Source organism: Dryobates pubescens, chromosome 12, assembly GCF_014839835.1.
Source record: "Dryobates pubescens isolate bDryPub1 chromosome 12, bDryPub1.pri, whole genome shotgun sequence".
Lineage (NCBI taxonomy): Eukaryota > Metazoa > Chordata > Aves > Piciformes > Picidae > Dryobates > Dryobates pubescens.
In genome coordinates, this window is record NC_071623.1 from 28,262,865 (window position 1) to 28,283,894 (window position 21,030).

The window sequence follows — 21,030 nt, forward strand, 5'->3', positions numbered from 1 at the left end:
TAGTGAACTGAGTGGATAATATAAACTAAACAACCATCTAGTCAGTAGCTTCCACAACACCTACTTCATAGAAAGGATCTTGGTTGGAAAGGACCTCCGAAGGTCATCTAATCCAACCCCCTCTGCAACAAGCAGGGGCATCCTTAACTAGATCAGGCTACCCAGAGCCCTGTCAAGCCTCACTTTGAATATCTCCAGGGATGGGGTCCCAACAAACTCTCCAGGCAACCTCTTTCAGTGTTCCACTACCTTCATGGTAAAGAACCTGTTCCTAACACTTAATCTAAATCTGCTCTTCTCTAGTGTAAAGCCATTGCCTCTTATCCTATCACTACAGGCATTTGTGATCAGCTTCTCTCCACCCTTCTTGTAGGCCCCCTTCAGGTACTGGAAGGTTGCTATTTGGTGTCTCCAGAGTCTCCTCTTCTCCAGGCCAAACAACCCCAGGTCCCTCAGCCTGTCTTCATAGCAGAGGTGCTTCATGTCCCTCCTCTGGACTTGCTCCATCAGCTCTGTGTCCTTCCTATATTGAGGGCTCCAGACCTGGATGCAGTATTCCAGGTGAGGTCTCACCAGAGCAAAGTGGCAGAATCACCTCAGTTGACCTGCTGGCCACGCATCTGTTTCAAGGCACAAGTACTGCCAGGGCATTCTCACACATGACTGAAACTCTACTAGGTACTCCAAGAGACAGCTAAGTCTTGCACTGCCTCTTAAAGCAAATCACCTGGGAGACAACTTGCACAGTCATCCATATAGACACAAGTCCAATAGCACATCCACATCTTACAAGCTACCCACCTTCTACGTCCTATGTCCTGCAAACCTGTAACTCATGCTCAGCAGTCAGCATTGACACAAAGCAGCTGCCTCACAGGCTCAATAAACATCTTATTTATAATCCATTTCCAGAATATGAACTCTTAAAACCAAGGAAAAACAGTGAAATTTCTCTTTTACAAGGAAGACACTGAAATCTACTGCAAAAAATGAAGTGAACAAAGAAGGAGGATATTCAAGTTTGGGTTTTTTGAAGCACTTGGTATCTTAAGCTCTATTTCAAGAGCAGACACATGTAGTTATGAGGAAACCCTTTCTTATAATAAGAGCAACATTCAAACATCCTCCCAGAAATATTGTAAATCCTAATAAACCAGGAATCCTCCTATAAAGGCCTATATTCGGGTGAAATCCTGTCAAAAATGTGAGTTTATTACAAGTTCAAGTGGGAAAATTGCTGGGTGACTTGATTTGTTTCGTGGCAGGTAAAGAAGTGAACGTGCTTTCATTTTGGTTTGACATATTTTGGGGGGGACATAGTTCTACATTCAAGTCATTATCAAGTCAAAAGCTTTCAACAGCACAACAGACTTTTAGAAGTCAAACTGCAGGCAAAAAAAGTTACTGTTTATTCTAATGATGCCAAATAGAACTGTTGAAAGGAAAACTTGTCTTCAAGCTAGCTGAAGACAGACTCTTCTTTTCCCCTATAGAAGAGGATGACTTCCATATGTGCATGTTTTTCTAACACTCAAATAAATACAGATTAAAAGGAAGTATTTCTAGCAATGTTTAAGTCTTGGTATGGTTTGCTGTTACTCACTGCAAGTATCTAAAGGAATTTCATGCTCAATGCAAATGGTCAAATGCAGTCATTAATGGTCTGTTGCAACTGGTAGCTAGAAAAACAATAGACATTGCATAAGGAAGCTGTCAAAATGTCACAAGCTTTTCTTTTTATCCTGCCCTTAGCAAGCACCCCTTAAATAGAAGGATAAAAAAAAAATCTCTTTCTCTGCAATATAGCTTTAGATTATATTACACAATATATCATTGCCACTGACAGTAGTTAACCTTTAGATGTTGTTGACCTATGTGATGTGTCAGGTTTCAACAGACCCCTAAAGAAAGCTTCAAAATACTCCTACATAGTCAATTGAAACCAAGGAGTCAATCTACCCTGTGGAAAAATAAGTATGGTATTAGCTAAGGCTCAAAATTATCACGCATTAAATTGCATGCAATGCCTGGTTGAAACGTAACATCTTCCTGGCTAGCACACAATACTAATAACCTAAATTTTCAACCAACTAGAGTTACAAATCTTCCAATGCTTTACTTCAGTTACCTTCTGTAAAGCTAAATAGACAAGTATTGCTATCTGTTAGGATCAAGCCATTGTAACTCCAAATGCCAAAGATTTTCACACAATATGGGTGGTGACTCTAAGAAATAGATAGCCCTCTTTAAAAGACATTTTCAATGAATAAAGGTGCATATCAGGTATAAACAACTTGAGATCATGGGTCTAGCATCGGTTTTTACATTCTCTAGCCTCTGCTCTGTATTTAAGGAATTAAAAAACAAGTTTCCTTGAAAATTTTCTTTAAATATTTGTAATTTTTTATGCAAAAATGTTTCATTTACAGAGATGCACACACCCATAAAATCAGCCATCTGGAATTTGGGACTGCTATGGACATAAAACCCGATTGTATGACAGAGAAGGCAAAATGCCACATCATACCAGCTTCACAAAGAACTTCATGGAAATGAAAATGCTTCTGCTATTGGAAAAAGAGCTCTGCATGTAAAGAAATCAATAAAGGAGGAGAGTTGAACAAGGAAAACATCAAAAGATTTCTGGGAAACAGAAAATTCAAACACCTGATAGATTAGAATAGAATAGAATAGAATAGAATAGAATAGAATAGAATAGAATAGAATAGAATAGACCAGACCAGGTTGGAAGAGGCTTTCAAGATCATCGTGTCCAACCTAATCAACTAAACCATGTAACCAAGCACCCTGTCAAGTCTCCTCCTGAACACCTCCAATGATGGTGACTCCACCACCTCCTCGGGCAGCCCATTCCAATGGGTAATCACTCTCTCTGTGTAGAACTTCCTCCTAGCCTCCAGCCTAAACCTCCCCTGGCGCAGCCTGAGACTGTGTCCTCTTGTTCTGGTGCTGGTTGCCTGGGAGAAGAGACCAGCCTCTGCCTGTCTACAACCCCCCTTAAGGTAGTTGTAGACAGCAATAAGGTCACCCCTGAGTCTCCTCCTCTCCAGGCTAAGCAACCCCAGCTCCCTCAGCCTCTCCTCATAGGGCTTGTGTTCCAAACCCCTCACCAACTTTGTTGCCCTTCTCTGGACACGCTCCAGCAAGTCACAGAAAGGAAAGAATCTTAAGAACATAAAAAAGTTGGTGGGATAGAAGGTAGTAAAACCAATAAAGAAGACTTTCCATTTCATTATCTACAGCATTACCTAAGAATTACCTGCAGATAAGTAAATCCTGCTCATAAAAAGAGATGTAAACAAACAAAAAACCTACCTATCACCAAAAAAAAAACCAAAAAAAAGAAACAAACCCACAAAACCACAATGCCACACTCAGCACCAAGAGCAATCCATTGTATGTAATCTACTTGGATTTCAGGTAATTTCTGAATAAGTCATCCAACTAAAGCTTTTAATCTAGCAATTATGTGGTGAAACAGGATGTAGAGGCACAGACAATCAAATCCAACCTGAATGGAGATTACTGTAAATTCACAAAATCTGTGCTGGCAAGCAAAGTTCAGAAGTGATCTAGAAAAGAGAGCAAGCAGCAAGATGACCAAGCTTGCTCAGTACAAAGATATGCAACGTAGTAAAAACAAAAGCTGGCAAGGATGAACTGATAGGATCATACAGGGCTGAGTGACTATGTAGTAAGAAAGCTAAGTTCAACAAAGGTAAGTTAACAGTGAGGTACATGGTGGAAAGTGACACTAAAATGTATAGAAAATCCTGGCCACTAATCTAACTAGTATAATTCAAAAGTCTCAATATATCACTGGTAGTCCCTTGAAAGTACCAGTTCAATGCAGAATAAAATAATTAAGAAAGAAAGGCAGAATGAAACAGAAAACATTACTACAGAATCACAGGCTAATTCAGCTCAGAAGGAACTAACAGAGGTCTCTTGTCAAACCTCCAGTGTGCAAAGCAGGAAGGCCTGTGATACCAAATGAGGCTGCTCAGGGCTTTTTCCTGGCATGTCCTAAAAGCCATCAAGGTCCAACAGAATCTGTACAGCCTCTCTGGGAAACCTCCACTGTCTATTGGTTCTCAGGGGGAAAAATGCTTCTATAACATCCAGCCTGAATCTCTCTTACCTCAATTTACTTCCATTAGCTCTCATCCTCCCAATATGCACTGCTGTGAAAAGCCTGCCTCCATCTTCTCAGTGGATCATCCCGTATCTTCCCAGACTGACTTTCTGGCCTGTCTGCCTTTAGTCAGGAACTTCTTTTGATTCTCCAGGACTTTTCAAAGATGACAGAGAACAACCTTACTAAGACTCCCCCCCATTCTCTCAGCACCACTGAATGCAGCTCAATGGGTCCTGGGGATTTATGCAGGTAGTATCCTTGAATAATTTCTGATTCAGTCCTTAACCACTGCTCAGAGTTCTTCTTGCCAACTAAGCACTACGGTCGGTTCTTCATGCAATAGGAAGCACACCTATGGAATTCCCACCCAAAGGAATCCATGTATGTAAGAAGTACATAAAATAGAGGCCCACTGTGGATTGCCAATTAAAATTGCAAAGGACTAAGAAAATCCAAGATGAAGCATTTGGTGGCTAGGAAGGGCTTTAACAGACCAGTACCATGCATACTGTTTGTACTCCTCTGCAAGCATCCATTTGAGGAAACTGCTAGGCAGAATGTTTATCTAAATGGACTCAGCCTGAAGTACAACAGCCATCAGTATGAGAGTAACAATATTACTTTATTTGAAGTGCTTCAGCCTGACAGTAATTTGTTAAAAACGAGTACTAAATGTTTTGATTCCTCTCAAAATGTCAAACTACAGAATGTTCTAATATGCTGAATTTGCTTCATGAAGATTAAAAATAAATTTCACCCTGTTGTGTTTGAGTTTCACCCACAGTTTCCTGTGGATTTGGATGCTTTTTGAATATATTTATGGATTATTTACAGAAACACAGACTTAGCAAACACTTCTTTAAAAAAACAACCCTCTTAAAAGATGGATTCATAAACTTCCTTTACAATGAATTATCAATATTAGAACATTAGATTTCACAAGACAACTTGCAGTGCTAGTGCTGCACATTTCTCTCTTGACCCTATCTTTGAACAAACAAATTTTAACAAGGTAGCTTTTAAGTAAGCTACACAAAAACAGACTAAGAGCACAAATATTGGCTGTAGTAGGGCAACCCAAAACAGACAACTGCATCCACATCAGACCTTCACTTCCCTCCTTCTATTAGTTGTTCCCTTTTTTAACCCTTCTCAGCTATTTCTTAACAGCTATTCTAGCAAGCACCCTATAATTGAGGGTCTCTCATTTCCTCTACCTACCTCCATTGTTAGCTATCCCCTTTCAGTCATTTGCATGTGTTCCTTTCAATATAAAAGGTCTGTTCCTCATCTGTAATCCAATTTTCATACATTTTTAGGCGTCCACTATTGTCATTCATGCCAGCATGAGCTGCAGACACTCGGGATCTTCAGAGACTCAGCTCCCTGTCTTCAACAACTTTTCAATGAAAAACATTTTGAAGCTTCACTGAAGTTGCACTATAGTACTTTCTGCACATCAATCAGACATATGGATGAACACGTTAAGAGACGTAAGAAATGAGCAATGCTCAAAGCCACCTCATGGAACGGCCTAAACTTTGCAAGTACACAAATACCTTCAAGTTACCCACTTAGAATAACTCACCTCACAATAAATACAACTAATAATATACACAGCTAACTGGAGAGAGTGCTTACCTGAATGACAGCACTAAACCAGCATGTGTTGCCAACATTCTTTAATCCTACTGGGCAGTTGTCTTGCCGCTTTCGATCATAAGGGTTTGGAGAGTCACTCCATATCTCTGGATGTGTTCTTTTTAAACTTGCTTTATTTTCTGCAATACTGGCTTCTAGAACTCTTCAGGAACAGAAGGGAAGGAAAAACGTGAGAAAAAGAAAAAAAAGGGGAAAAAACCAACAAAAACCAAACAACAAAACAAACCATAATAGAACACTTTAAGTTCTAATACAGACATCTTAAATACAGCATTCACTAACTTACTGAGCGGGGTTTTCAATTTAGATGCAATAATACCTCTTCAAAAGTAAGATGTTATTTTACTTTTTAGCTGCTACAGTAATTCCATTAAGTTTTGGAAAATGGTATTAGTGAGTGGGTTAATCTGTGAGAGTTGCAGACAGGTAGGCATAAGAGCCATGTCTGTAAAGCCATCAATTATTTAGGAGCAAGATTCAAATAGGGTAGATGACAATAAATTTTAGGGAACACTACTAGTGTGGTGCTTTCATCTAAAAATGGTTTTATTGGCACAAAGTCACCAGTATGTATTTTACTGACAGGAAACCAAAGCTAGCTATGCAACTTTCAAAAATGGAAGAAGGTTTTTTAGTTTCCATGTTTGCACCTGTTTACACAGTTTACACAGCAAGTAATTACTGTGAGTCCTGGAAAGACATCTCCCCACAATTTTTCAAATGCACCTAGCAAGTTAATTGTACACTTCAGTGATCCCACTCTTTGCAGGAAACTGTTGCTAGGTGAATGTCCATATGCTGAATGTCCATACTTCACATGTCAGTAAGACCTGATGCTCCCAAACTCACACTTCACTCAACACAGTATCTCTATGTATGCACATATCCTTAGACTGGTGACAAAGAATACCTCAAAGGTAATTTGTGGTAGCCACATATTCTAAGTAGAAAGGTGGAGATCATATTGAGGTCATATAATAATGGCTCTAACTCATAACCAAAGTTGCCTAGCATGTAGTAGTAGTTGCACTACTGACACAGCAGTCACTATGCCAAATTATCTAGTCCAATTCTCACACAAAAGGCCAAGCTGCTCTTAGCTACTACATTCATCAAGTGGAAGAGTTCAGGAGCTGCCTGACAAGCATCTAAGCAGTTTCAGTAGCATGAAGACTCACTAAACATAAAAAAGGGCATGCTTGGTTTGGTATGAAAATGTGGAGATCCCAAAGGACAAAGTTTGAATAGTGTAGGGGTTAAAAAAAAACAACCAAAAAAACAACCAACAACCAGAAATGTGCTGTGGGGGATGGAGGACAGACCAAAAAGGCCACTCAACATAATCCCTCAGTTTCCCAACTGTAAGTTTTTGTTTCAAGCTACACTCTTGTCAAAATAATAAAAGATGTCTTACAAGATATACAAGAACTATGAAGCATTAAATTAATTTACTGGACACCACTGTTCTGGGGACATACTAATTTGTGTAGAAGCACTCAGAATCAGAGTATCAGTACCTCTCTCAGGCATCACCTAAAACTTGCAGTTTCCTAAGGATTAATCAACTTCCAACATTTAGATTTTGACAGACAGCCTTGCAAGCAGCTCTGAAAGGATAGGCACATAAACCTCTAAGATTTTCTGCTTTGACAGCTCCTCAAAGAGTGCATAGGGACCAAACCAGACTCTTCAGCAGCCGCTCGTTGTAAGAATCTTTTATGATCTTATCTCCTACGTGAACCCCAAGACGTAAAGAAACAGTCCAAGCTCATCTCCCTTCTCATAGATACCACCTTTCAAAAGTGGTAGCTGGCCAGTGTATCTCTGTTTTGAGAGTACAACTCATTTGATGGAGACATTAAAAATGCATTAAAAAAAAAAACCCAAACCAAACCTCATGTCACATATATTTCAAATAATTCCCATTCAAGTACAATTACTCCGACTCTCATTTACACTAAATTGAAGGGACCTTTAAAGCTGACAGACTGTGACAGACTGGAATAAATTTAGAATTATGTTGCAACATGACTACAGTATCTACATCACACCACTTATGTTTCAGGGAAACAATCAAAACTTTATTGCAAAATATTTCAAGATTCCATTTCAGAACAATAAATATTCTCAAACTGAAACAGCTCCCTGACCCCAAAGGGCATTACCATTTATCAACTTAATTACCTAACATTTCTTCCTTGTGCTGTTATTTCTTTGGAAGGTGAAGGATTTCCACATGTCTAGCTCCACTTCAAACCTCTTTTCATGTCTTAAGTATCTTATTCCCAAAACTTCATGGTATTTTTCCTTAATTTCGTTTATAACATTGTCTGTCCTCAGACAGCACATGCAATAGCTGCACACCCTATGAGCCATATTAATTTTCAGCCATAATGATACCTGTGATGCAAATTGAAATAAAAGCAAGCACAGTAAACAGAAACCTAAACATTAGCTCAAAAGCTACAGAGTGTATTAACTAAAGTATTGAGAACACTTCTTATACAATAGTTTTCTCTATATTATATTCATACAGTCCTAATTTAGGAGACAATCTTGGCAAAGAATCTTACACACTGCTCTCATAAAATGAGTATCCTTCCAAGAAGCCAGTATCAGGATTTAGCAATTCCGATTCTGCAGCAGAAATGCCCTCTTTGCAGCCCACAGAGACCACAGCAGCAGTTGCTAGCAGCAGAGCTATAAACTTTGTGCAGGGTACGGCATTTCTGCAGCCTCATAGGTCCAAACTCCACCACCTCCAAGTGTTGGAATCTTGTTTGGAAGGAAACTCCAGAGTGAAGGTTAGTTAATGCCAGGCTTTGCAAGGGACATAAAAGCAGCATTTTATTTCTCTCTGTAACAAGCCGGGTCCAGCCACACGGCTTTAGAAAGCTGCTTGAATGGGGCCAGTCAGACAATGCAATAAGCCTTGGGCAAAGTGAGTCTACAGCACAGAAGTTCAGCCCACACATTTTGGGGAAGTTCACTAAAAATGCTGCAGAAAAGCCTGCTGTGGCAGGCTACTCTTCTAAACCAAGGAAAGGGCTTTATACTGTAACTGTCTTGCAACTGGACATCCAGGAATATCCCCAAACCTACATCCCTCCCCAGATTAATTTTTAATCCATACATATGATGCTTAAGTACAGAACAGAGTCCCCAGAAGTTTCAATTACCATGTTGGGGGTTGTGCATATCTTTACACACTTCTAGTTTTGGCTCTCATTTTAATACAGCTACTGCCCTAGGCACCATACAGGCCAGTTAGTTTTCCCTCTAAGTCATATCTTGGCAGCTTCCTCTATGAAGCCCTTTATGGCCAGTCTCATTCTCCTTCAATGCATGAAAAATAAAAACAGGTAATTTTTTTCCCTGTTAGAAAATACACTGATCATGCACATTTCCCTGCTAGATTTAACAAGAGAACAGTGAAAAACTTTAAGTGTGCCATGTATACGATGTTCAGCTTGGACAATTGGCTATTTCATCTGCCCTCCTCGCAACACCTAAGCAGTAACCATATCTGTCTTCACTAAGTGGCACAAGTAAATCACATTCAGGAAGCCAAATTCTGTGCACTTTAGAACATTAATTATACAAGTCTAGCAACTCCATTAATGCTCCCTTGGAAACCTTAACAAAAATCAGTGCACATTAAGTTCCAAAGCACTACAAATGCCTTTGAGAGGAAAAAACCCAAACCAACACACAAATCAAAACCACACAAACCCACCACCTTCACACCAAAGACTGCATATATCCTACACTGTTAAAATGAAAGATTTTCATAGTTTAATCTGATTATTATTAACTTCCTATTTGGTCTCCATTTCTTATTTAACCTAGGGGGAAAAAAACCAAAAGTAAATGGCTGCAGCTTGACTTGTTTACAACCAGAGTGTTCTACATTTTGTTTTGAGAAGTCTTGTACAGATCTTGTGCTTTCTATTGGAATGCCAGCATTCTTCTGTAGGGTGTTAACTACAAAGTACTTGAATTTGTTTTATTATTTTTTTTCCACGGCCTGAAGTCCTGTCATTAAGGAAGCTGACTGAACAGCTCAGATCAAGAACTCAAGAATTCAGAACTTCCTGTATTTGTACAGCTCAGATATAATTTGCCATCAGCTCAGGGTGTATCTTGGTATGCAACTGAGCTGATCTCAGTGCTGCTAAAATTCCCAAGATTCTCAGTCTTCTCTGCCTCCACTCACAAGCCAAGTCCTATTCCCCTTCTTGTGCCATGATACATTCTGAGTCTTTCAGTGAATATTTTTGTATGGCTTTCAGAGAAAAATTCATGCAACAAATGCTCAATACTACATCAGGTAAAGAAAATGTGTGTATCCCCCTTGGTAGCAACAAGCTCTTAGTATGGCACATGCTGTCATGTTATCTTGCCATCATATACACAGCTCAGTTTCATCAACAGATCAATATTTCCTCTGTATATAACCAAACATTGTCTACGTGTCTTTGTACATACAGAAACAAAATACCATACTTCACTATTTTCTGCCACCAGAAAAAATAACACTATCATTTAAGGAGAATGCACTTATAGTTATGGACCAAGCAGGTAAGACCAAAAAAGCCTTTTTAATCTGAGAAGTGAAAAAACAAAGTCTACAGGCAAAGTCCTTAAGCTTTGAGGCTCTGGAGAAGTGAGCACAGCAGAAGCAGTCAAAGCTTATAGAAGGGGGGGAAAAAAAATCCATATCCAGAAATAGGTCCATCTTTCTGAGTGCCTGCCTGAATCACAACCCTGTCATTATGACAATTGTGCCTTTCAAGAAGGAACATGCAAGAGCTGAACTTCTGAATCAGAATTGGACATAACTTCCACCACAGTCTTGTATAATGCACATGCTCAGGTCTTAGCTTAAAAAAATAATTAGAAACAAACCAACCCACCCCAACCAAAACACAACCCCTTAAAATCTTTTTCCTATCGTTACTGACAATATAAAACCCTTTCAGCCCACCTTTCTCTTCTAAGATGTAATAAGATGGCTTTCACAATAAATGATGGGAGGGGTATGTTTATTCTCACCATTACTACATGTGTTTTTCAAGAGGGAAAAAGAATGTGACCGTGGATACAGTAACACTCTCTATATTCTCAGAGCTGAACTTTTCTGGTAAGCCATTTAGCCTGTCACATGCAGTGAACTGAAGAAAAGAATTGTGGTGGTGAATGTCTCCTGCCTAAATTTTTTTCACATAGAAATTAGTCCTTTAGAAGGAGCAGTACTTAACCTTCTAACACAAGGAACACATCATTGTCCTTTTCCTCTAGAACAAGGCGAGCCTCAAATACACGAAAAAAAATCCCTCCCACACAATCCTACACTCTGCCTCAGTTCAACTCCCAAATGTTTCATAATATAGCTATTTACATAAACACACTCTGTACAAAAAAGTTGTTGTAAAACCTGATCAGAAGCAAGCTTGCAAACTCTTATCACATCCAAGTTGAGAAAGTTACAGTCAGAAAACTGAAAGTAGTTAACTTCACTCAAAGCTTATAAATCTTATTTGTTAAATAGGTTAATGACAGTTTGTCAGCTAAAATACAGCAGCTGCTCTTGGAACACACGAGTCATAGCATTACTAGCCCCTTCCTCAATCTCAGCCTTAGCATAAAGGTAAGAAAATGTTATTGTAAAATGAACACTGCAAAAAAAAAACCAAAAGGACAAAGAATTTATTAGCTTCTTCATTAGATTTTTTTTCCACTGCTTTTTACCTGATACACAAGAAAAAGTTTTAGGCCCTATTTAAATATGGTTATATATCCTCTATCTCCATCCACTTCCCCCAGTATTTAAACAAATACATCAACATGAAACATACTATTAAATCCTAGCTCACAAATAATAGTCTATTTTCCAGTGTAAAACATACAACACATGAAAGCAATATCCTGAATCCAGGTGTATCAGTAGCACAAGCAAAAGTAAACAAGTTATTCTTTGTTAAGTTAAAAGTTAAAAAAGCAATACAGGCCAATCTCCAAGTCTTTAAGTTCTGCTTTATATAAGTTGTTTGTTTACCTGCTAATGGCTTGTTCCTCATCTGTTATTCCAGTCTCCCTGAATGCCCTGTTTGATTCCTCCAAACTCAAGGCAATTGCCCTCTGAAGATCATCTTTATCATCTCCAGTGAGATCAATCACATCTGAAAAGCAAAACTATCTTTCTCAAAATTAAAAGTGAAACAGAATGAAAGGCAAGTCTTACTGTAGAGGAGAGAGAGCCCATGTGGATTGCTGAGTGCCATTCCAGTTCACCCCTCCTGTATCCTGCCCTCTCCAAACACTAACCTTAACAGCTCCCTTCCTCCTCTCTGAGCCAGATAAAAACCTCAGCAGCTTGCTCTTCCTAAGATATGACAGGCAATAGACTTCTTTCCTCCTAATGTCCTTAAGTTGCACAAAGCTATGGGACACATTTTTGAATCCATGGTTTCTGAAAGTCTTCTTAAGGCAATACACTTAAATGTATTACTTAAGCTATTATAACCAGCTGCTTGCAGGGAACACATGATGAAGACAACCTTCTCTCTAAGAAGGTACCTTAACAGAGCATGGTTGTTTTCCTCTCCTCACAGAGGAACATGTGCAGCTTTCTCAGTACAGCTCCAAATTCTACAAGTATTTCTGTGCACTGGTGAACCAATTACTTTCAGGTGGTTTCATAATGTGAGAGTTCCTTACTTAACCTAATTCTTTTATATATTGTCTGTGCATCTCTTTTCTGAACATACTCAAATCCAACTTCTGTTTACTGGAAGCATCCATACTTGGACACATGGGGAATGCTGGATAAAGTACCCACCAGGTAATGAGAATTTAAAAAAAAAAGGATACTTCTGCCTTCCTCTCCAGTTCCCATCATCTAAAGAATGAGATACTAATGTCCCTCCATAAACCTCCCTGTTTTCTAAAGGTAGCAACAGCACTCCTCCTCCAAAGCAAGGAGAGATTTCACATCAAACCAGAACACAAATCACCCTTCCATCAGGCACAGCCACGCTTTCAGAGCAGCCAGGGCTGACACGAATGTTTCTGCACAAGACCTTCAGAAAAGCCAAGATCTTTGGTTATTGTGATATCAAAGGCCTACAGTTTCATTTTGCAATTGAGCCAGACAGAAAGAGGAGGGAAACTGCAAGAGACTTGTGTAATACAGGACAGATACGCAGACAAAGCATTGCCTGGCTTCAGCTTCAGTCTCCCACCTCCAAGGCCAAAGTTTGCTGAAGAGCTATGAAAGGGACTACTCTCCAGGCTGGAGTTTGGATATTGGAATCTAAAAGACTCTGGGAGAAAGAGATACAGTTTTTAAATTGATGATTGCTCACAGACAGAGATAAGCAGCTTGTCTCCATTTCTCATTGCACAGGCCAGCTCAGTCACTTACATCCAAAGAGCTCCTTCACCTAGATTCCAACTTTTCTCCTGGATGGGCTGGCTCACTGAAGAGAGCATTCCCTGTTTCCCTGGCCTTACTTGTTCTGTGACATTTCTCATTAGACTGGAACAAAACACTGAACTTACAATACAAAAGTCACTGCCATAGTTGTGTATGAATAGAAAATGAGATGACTTGTCCTCACAGAAAGCTGAAATTGAAGAGCAATTGGTTAAGAAATTTTTCTGTTAATGCCAGCCTCTTTAAAAACTTGTTTTCAACTCAGCCCTGCTTCCTCCAAAATAAAGATGGTTGACTTTCTATTTTATTTAATGAGCCTTTAAAGGAAGCACTCTTACCTGCCTCCTTTGCCCAAGTAAACTGGACAATCTATCACGATCTGGAAGTATGGAAAACCACTATGATCACAAAAGCAGCACTTCATAATGTTATTATGTCTTTTATAGTTAGCTCAGCAGATCTTCCAACATATCACAAGGACACTTCAACTCAGACACCGGAAATTCTCTTTCAGAGATGCTAAAGCAATTGCAAGAACCACCAGCAGAAGTCTCATTCTTAAGAGTTTTGTACTATGAGCTGCCACTACCTCAGCCTGGATCACATGCAAGAATGGCTCTGTTCTACAGACTGAGAGCAGGAGAAAAGCTAGGAAGACTGACCGTGAAGAGAAGATCCCATAACCAAACACTACCTATTACGCTCTAAACTGCGGTGCTTACGTTGTAGTTTCTACCCATTTGCAGATCATCACACACAAGCACCTAATTTCTACTGGAGACAAGCTGTTTTTCTGAAAGCCTAATAGTGGCCACAACTGAGAACTGAGTAAACCTCAATCCAGCAGCCACAGATGCTGATGAGTAAGTACAGAACTACTCCAATCACTTACTCACAGAGGGGAATATGCCTTTAGCTAGTCTTTAGCCAGGTATGAGTGATTAAATTCTTACACAACAATAAAAAAGAAAGTTACATTAAAAAGGAAGCTCCTTTACATGGAAAGTATTTTTTCAGAAAAGAACTGGTAACCTGGCTGAAAATTTTGTGATTAAAAGCTCCCACTATTATACAAAAAAACACCCCCAAAACACCTACACCAACAACTGTCAAGGTCAACTTCAACTCACACTTTCATTCAATTATTAAACTTCTTTGCAGCTCTCCTGCTCCTAAATCTTTATTAATCTATACCACCACTCTGTGTGTTCAGATGTTACTACCATTCCACTTGCTTGCAAAAGGCTGATCAACACAACAGCCTCCTTTGGCAAGTGTTTTGGAGCAGGCAATACAGGATTCTCTTTAGAAATATTGTTTGCACATACACATCGTCCCTGATCTGCATGAAAACAGACAATGCAGTGAAGACCTGCTGCCAGATACTACCACAGCATGCAAATGGTGCAACTAATTTATGTCACAGAGGGTTTTACCTAGTATAACTCAAGTAAAAAAACAATAAACAATCTAAATCCCTGCTGAACTTACATTCTGCAAGCAAATGTAAAACAAAAATGCTTTGGAGATTCAGGCTAACATATCTTAGCTCCCATTTGCTTTACTTGGAACAGGAACAAGGTCTTTTTCAGCATCTCATCTGACACAGTAACTCATTAAGCTACAAAAGTTCACCTATGACTTGAATCCTAAACCACAGGATTACAAAGAGATCTCAATAGAAAGGAGATCTCAATAGAAGCTGTTAACAGAATAGAAGCTGTTAACAGAAGGGGGAACCATCTGAGACCAAAGTCTTCTTTTCAAAACAGACCAAACAAAACCAAAAAAATCAGCTTGTCTGCACAGTTTGCATTTCAGTCAGTTTGCTATAGATTACTTAAACATATACTAGATGAAATTCATGCAGGCTTGGGTTTTGTTCTGTTTTAAAATATCTTCATGTTATGTCAATTCTTACATGGGGATTTTCTTTTAATGAAAAGATGTGCCATTTTCAAACAGTTGTTCTACAAGTATGATCACTTTGCTGTAGAGCTGCCAAACAGAAAGGGACCTGGGGGTGCTGATTGACAGCCGGCTGAACATGAGCCAGCAGTGTGCCCAAGTGGCCAACAAGGCCAATGGCATCCTGGTATGCATCAATAATAGTGTGGTCAGCAGGAGCAGGGAAGTCATTGTGCCCCTGGACTCTGCACTGGTTAGGCTACACCTTGAGTACTGTGTCCAGTTCTGGGCCCCTCAGTTTAAGAAGGACATTGAGACACTTGAATGTGTCCAGAGAAGGGCAACAAGGCTGGGGAGAGGCATTGAGCACAGCCCTGTGAGGAGAGGCTGAGGGAGCTGGGATTGTTTAGCCTGGAGAAGAGGAGGCTCAGGGGAGACCTTTTTGCTCTCTACAGCTACCTGAAGGGAGGTTGTAACCAGGAGGGGGTTGGTCTCTTCTCCCAGGCAACCAGCACCAGAACAAGAGGACACAGTCTCAAGCTGTGCCAGGGGAAGTTTAGGCTGGATGTTAGGAAGGAGTTCTTCATAGAAAGAGTGACTGGCCATCGGAATGGGCTGCCCAGGGAGGCGGTGGAGTCACCATCCCTGGAGGTGTTCAAGAGGGGATTGGATGTGGCACTTGGTGCCATGGTTTAGGTTTGGAGACTTGATAGGGTGCTTGGTTGCATGGTTTAGTTGATTAGGTGGTGTTGGATGATGGGTTGGACACGATGATCTTGTAGGTCTCTTCCAACCCGGTTTATTCTATTCTATTCTATTCTATTCTATTCTAATTCTATTCTGTTCTATTCTAGTCATGAGGTCTGTGGCAACAGGTTGGACTTGATGATCTTTGAGGTCTCTTCCAACCTTGGTGATTCTGTGATTAACACTATAAAATTCAAGTTGTTTGAAACCAAACTTAATGTTGAACTTGATGATTGTGAGAGAAGGCAATTAGTAGTGGAATTCATTCATGAAACTGATCTACTGAAGCTTCCTATCTGATCAGCTGACTTTTGTGTTCACGGTCTGAGTCTGAAAGGAGGGGGGAAAAAAAAAGGCCATTGATTTTACCCAAAATATTTAGCAGGCATAGGTTTGCTGCTATAGACTGAAGGATGCATCTCAAAGCAACTAAGAACAATGCCTGCTACTTGTTCAAATTTATAGTTACCTGACTTTAATTTACACATGCTGGTTTTGTAAAACTCTCATTTAGGCCCCACCACACTGGCTCATCTTCACACAACATTCTGTGATAAGGGTACCTCCTACTTAGAAAATGCAAACACTCTTAACTAAGCCATACCTAGTAAACAAATGAGCTTGCTTCTGAAAAAATGCTTTGCAGACATAGGAAAATCTCATCAGAACAGTCTGGCTTAGTGCATTCATGATGTTTCTTCAACTAAAATTAACATGCAGAATTAATCAGCTGTTTTACTAAGAACTGTGGTTTTGGTTCACAACATTATTATGCAATAATGTGTGCTTCTGGTAGATACCATGCAGAGTTTGACATCTTCTGTAATTCTATAAGGCAATTTTAAGTTGTAGATTGAAATTTGTGATAAATATACTAGTGCATATAGAGTAAGTGCACACTGCCTATCACAGAATGGCCTGGGCTGGAAGGGACCTCCAAAGGTCATCTGGTCCAACCTCCTCTGCAACAAGCAGGGGCATCCTCAAGTGTATCAGTTGCCCAGAGCCCTGTAGAGCCTCACCTTGAATATCACCAGAGATGGGGCCTCAGCTACCCCCCTGGGAAAACCTGTTCCAGTGTTCCACTATCCCCATGTATCTTCTTTCATTTCTAAACAAATTCTTATCAGTCTGTTTACTCTGGAAGTTTCTATCATTATTTAATTAAATGGTTCTTACTTCGTTACTGCCCAGGTCATTAAAATAATTATTGTGTTATGGACTTGTTACTAATACCAGGAGAAGTCAGAGAGTAGGAACTTCAAACTTAAGTAGGCTGGGAAACTCAGTATGAGGGACAGATCTGTAGTAGCAATTAAAGCCAAGGACAAGCAATAAGCAACCACAGTGATGCAACCACGGGTATGGGGAGAGGAAAATGAAGGGGCAGACCTGATGGGCTCAATGGATAGACACCAAGTATGGAAATGCAGCAGTAAGACTCCCTTGTCAACACATCAACAATACAGAAAGGAAAAAAAGAAAACAGACAAAGAAAAAAAAGGGAAGGAAAAAAAAAAAAAAGAAGAAAACAGAAAATTAGGTTGACACTCCATCAGTTCTGTTTAAGCAGAGTTAAGCAAGATGCCATATTCTACCATCTATTCTGTGACATAAAACATCATGATGGTCTTGGGCTCCTAAGTGAAAAAGAATTTAATCGAGTGTATATGCCAAATTAGGTTACAACTGGATAGGGAAAGCACACACAGCATCCTAGCAGCTAGCCTGGAGAAGAGGAGACTCAGGGGTGACCTTATTACTCTCTACAACTACCTGAAGGGAGGTTGTAGACAGATGGATGTTGGTCTCTTCTCCCAGGCGGCCAGTACCAGAACAAGAGGACACAGTCTCGGGCTGCACCAGGGGAGGTTCAGGCTAGATGTTAGGAAAAGGTTCTATACAGAAAGAGTGACTGCACATTGGAATGGGCTGCCTGGGGAGGTGGTGGAGTCACCATCACTGGAGGTTTTCAGGAGAAGACTTGATGGGGTGCTTGGTGCCGTGGGTTAGTTGTTTAGGTGGTGTTGGATTGGTTGATGGGTTGGACGCGATGATCTTGAAGGTCTCTTCCAACCTGGTTTATTCTATGTATTCTATGTACACAGACAACCTAAATGGCTTTACTGACAATAAAGCTAGCAAAATGTTGGCCATCACTAGCTTACAGGAATTTCCTCATGGTATATGATGGTAGCACCTTAAACTGATAATTCTGACATTGACAGGGATAGTTAAGAGCAAGATAGTCACAGAACAAAGGAACAAGTGAATCTCCAAAATGAAAGGAGGACCTCTAGTTACAAGACTCCTGAAATTCTGAAGCAAGGGTCCTGCCATGCAAAGCTGGAGACACCCCTAGAAACCTGTATGGAGATGACAAAAACAATGCCTGAAATACAAGGATATGTTATGAACACATAGTGATATCTGAGGTAAGGTGACAAAAGAAGCCAGTGTTAAATTCTACTCACAGAAAGAATGAAATGCACAGCTATAGAAAAAGGACTGATTAGGACTAGTGGCAAGAATGACCTAGGAGCTACAGCTGATTGCTGTTCAACCTACAATTCACATCATCACAGTACTAAAGAAAATATGAAGTCTTACACCGAGGTATACTGTCAGAAGTACATTGTCAGAGTACTACAGGGACATTTATGGATATTCATCCATTTCTCTTAAAAACTCAGATGAATGGCAGAACCATTAGGAAAGGTCTAGTAGAGAGGAAAAAAAGTAATAATAGGCACAAGAATATATGATACATTGCCTACAAGGATGCAACACTTCCTCTGAGACAAAAGGAATTAAGTGTACTATAATCTCCACAGGGGATAGCACAAAGAATAAAGGAATTAACCTGAAGCAAGAAGGACTTAGGCAAGACTTTATGAGTCTAGAAGGAAGGACAACGAGCACCAAAACAAACTACCCAACAAACTTGTCAGAGTCTCAAGAATGGCATGTCTATTAAGAAATGTTATACAAGCATCACTTCAGGAGGTTCTAGGGGCATTGGAAAAGGTTAACTGAATGACTTTTGAAACCTACACAGAGACTCAAACGCTAAAAGAGGAGGATATAAAAAGCCAGGTCCCCAGCAGCAATGAGGTCTACAGCCCTCAAGCTCTGTGTGTGGCATTTTATAGATACATTGTACTACATCCTTACAAAGGGGCTTGAATTTTCTGTTTCAACTTTAAAATGTGCAAAGGCTAATAATTGAGGTTTTGTGAAAAAGAAATCTGACTTTTGCCTTGACAGCTAGGTCATTTGAAAACAATGCAACTAAAATATGTATCTTTTCTTGATTCTGCTGCTTCCTTTAGCCTTGGGTTCTCCAAGTTACTCAAACACAAAGAAGGAAACAGATAGATGCTTAGTAACACAAGAGGTTACTGTGCAGGCATAGATGAAAATACATTGAACTGCTTCAAATGAGAAAAAAGTTTTCTAGGTAAACCAAACAATTGAAACTATTTCCAAAGTACTACACAACTGCTTTTCTTTTGCTTCAAGTGCAGGGCCTAGGATACATGCTACTAAGCATAACATTGACGTGATCTTCGATTAAAAGGTGGCCATTTGTGCATTGTAGCCCTACTGCTTAAGCACTTTCTGCTCACTCACAGACTGCAGATAGTAAAAATAATAAAAATCCAAGAGTGTAACACCACTTCTGCAAAGGGATCAGCTAGAGCATTCATCACTCCTAGTGTACCGAGTTCTGCTTGCTTGCTTGTACTCTCACTTGCCATTTTGGACAGGATAAAGAGGCAAGCGTCATGAATAACGCTGCACAAATCCGCCCTCACTTTTATAGGAGTAAAAGTTATGCAAGCTCATTATTACTTTTACAGCTACTGAAATGCTGTGTTTGCTAATAAGAGAAACCAAGTTCCTTTATACCTTCTAACATACAGAATTCAACTCTTGCAGCTGAACGACTGTTGCTTTTGGAAGAGCCAGTGCACAATGCAGGCTAACTGCTGATTGCTAAGGTATATGTATGCATTTTTATTTTACCCTTTAACTGAGTAACCATTTCACAGAAATGTAGTCAGTCAACCTCACAGAATACATTTCATATACTTTTATACAAGGCATTCATTCAAATGCCTTTGTAAGTAGCCAGAAGTTTTATGTGACATAAAAGATAATTCTGATACTTAGCTGTAACTCTCTGTCATATGGATGACTTAATGTGGTGGCACTGCAAAGCTCAGTGAACCATAACATTTTAAGCTACAAATGTACAGAGGTGGTTAGGCAGTAAGGAACAGTAAAGGTGAGTTACAGTTATTTTCATGGAATTATACCTACACAGAATAGTGACAGAATCAAATGTGAAAGCAAGGCACTATCACCAACTCTCTACAGTTACAGAGAACTAACTGCTATCAGCGTTCTTTGCAGAATGAAGCATTGATGGTTAGAGCTGTCATTGCTGAGGATGTCCTCCTTCTATGCCCATCCTTCCATTCTTTTCTCCCAGGTCATCTGCTGTCTTCCATGATACTCCCTTACATGACTACTTACTAACTAATGTTAGAGCCCTGAAATTTGTCCATTTTCTGAGTCCTGATTTTTTTTAATGCATAATCAAAGTAATCTCAGGACAGTAGATCATAAGAGATGAACTGTAGGTCTCTGCAAGAAGCTTTCACTACATCTCCATGGGGAGGAAAGGGAGCCTCTACAATTGGACTGATTTAAACCTTGTTCTGCTGCAGGTGTTTAGCTCTTTCCCCGAAGTCCTCAAATGTGAAGAAAAGTTGTCCAAGATGTTTCAGTTTAACTAAAACAGCAAAGGCTGGCACAAGGGTGTTTATCTTTGTTACCAGTATGGACCTGACCAAACATTAAAAGATCTAGTAAAATAATAATAATAAAAATTAAAATAATTAAATCTGCTTTTCCCACAGCAATTGGCTTTTCTTCATTGATTATCACTGACTTGTGGTGATAGGTAACTGTAAAGAACATGGGTCTCCCTTCAGCCCTCCAGAAATAAGAACTCCAAAATTCAGATTGGAATGTGCAAGTCAAGACTTACTCTCTTCAGTTTGCCCATCAGTCATGGGTAATGTAGACTTTGCAGGCTTGATTCTTC

At 39.7% G+C, this 21,030-nt stretch overlaps 1 protein-coding gene across 1 annotated transcript in view; it reads right to left on the reverse strand.

Moving 5' to 3' along the window:
- USP25 (ubiquitin specific peptidase 25) overlaps positions 1–21,030 on the reverse strand; it is a 94,253-nt gene that overhangs the window by 48,683 nt on the left and 24,540 nt on the right. The window contains exons 4-5 of the mRNA XM_054165753.1: positions 11,880–12,003; positions 5,801–5,963 (exon numbers count right to left, since the gene is read on the reverse strand). Coding sequence (XP_054021728.1) covers positions 5,801–5,963; positions 11,880–12,003 — 287 coding nt within the window. The remainder of the gene's footprint in view (positions 1–5,800; positions 5,964–11,879; positions 12,004–21,030) is intronic.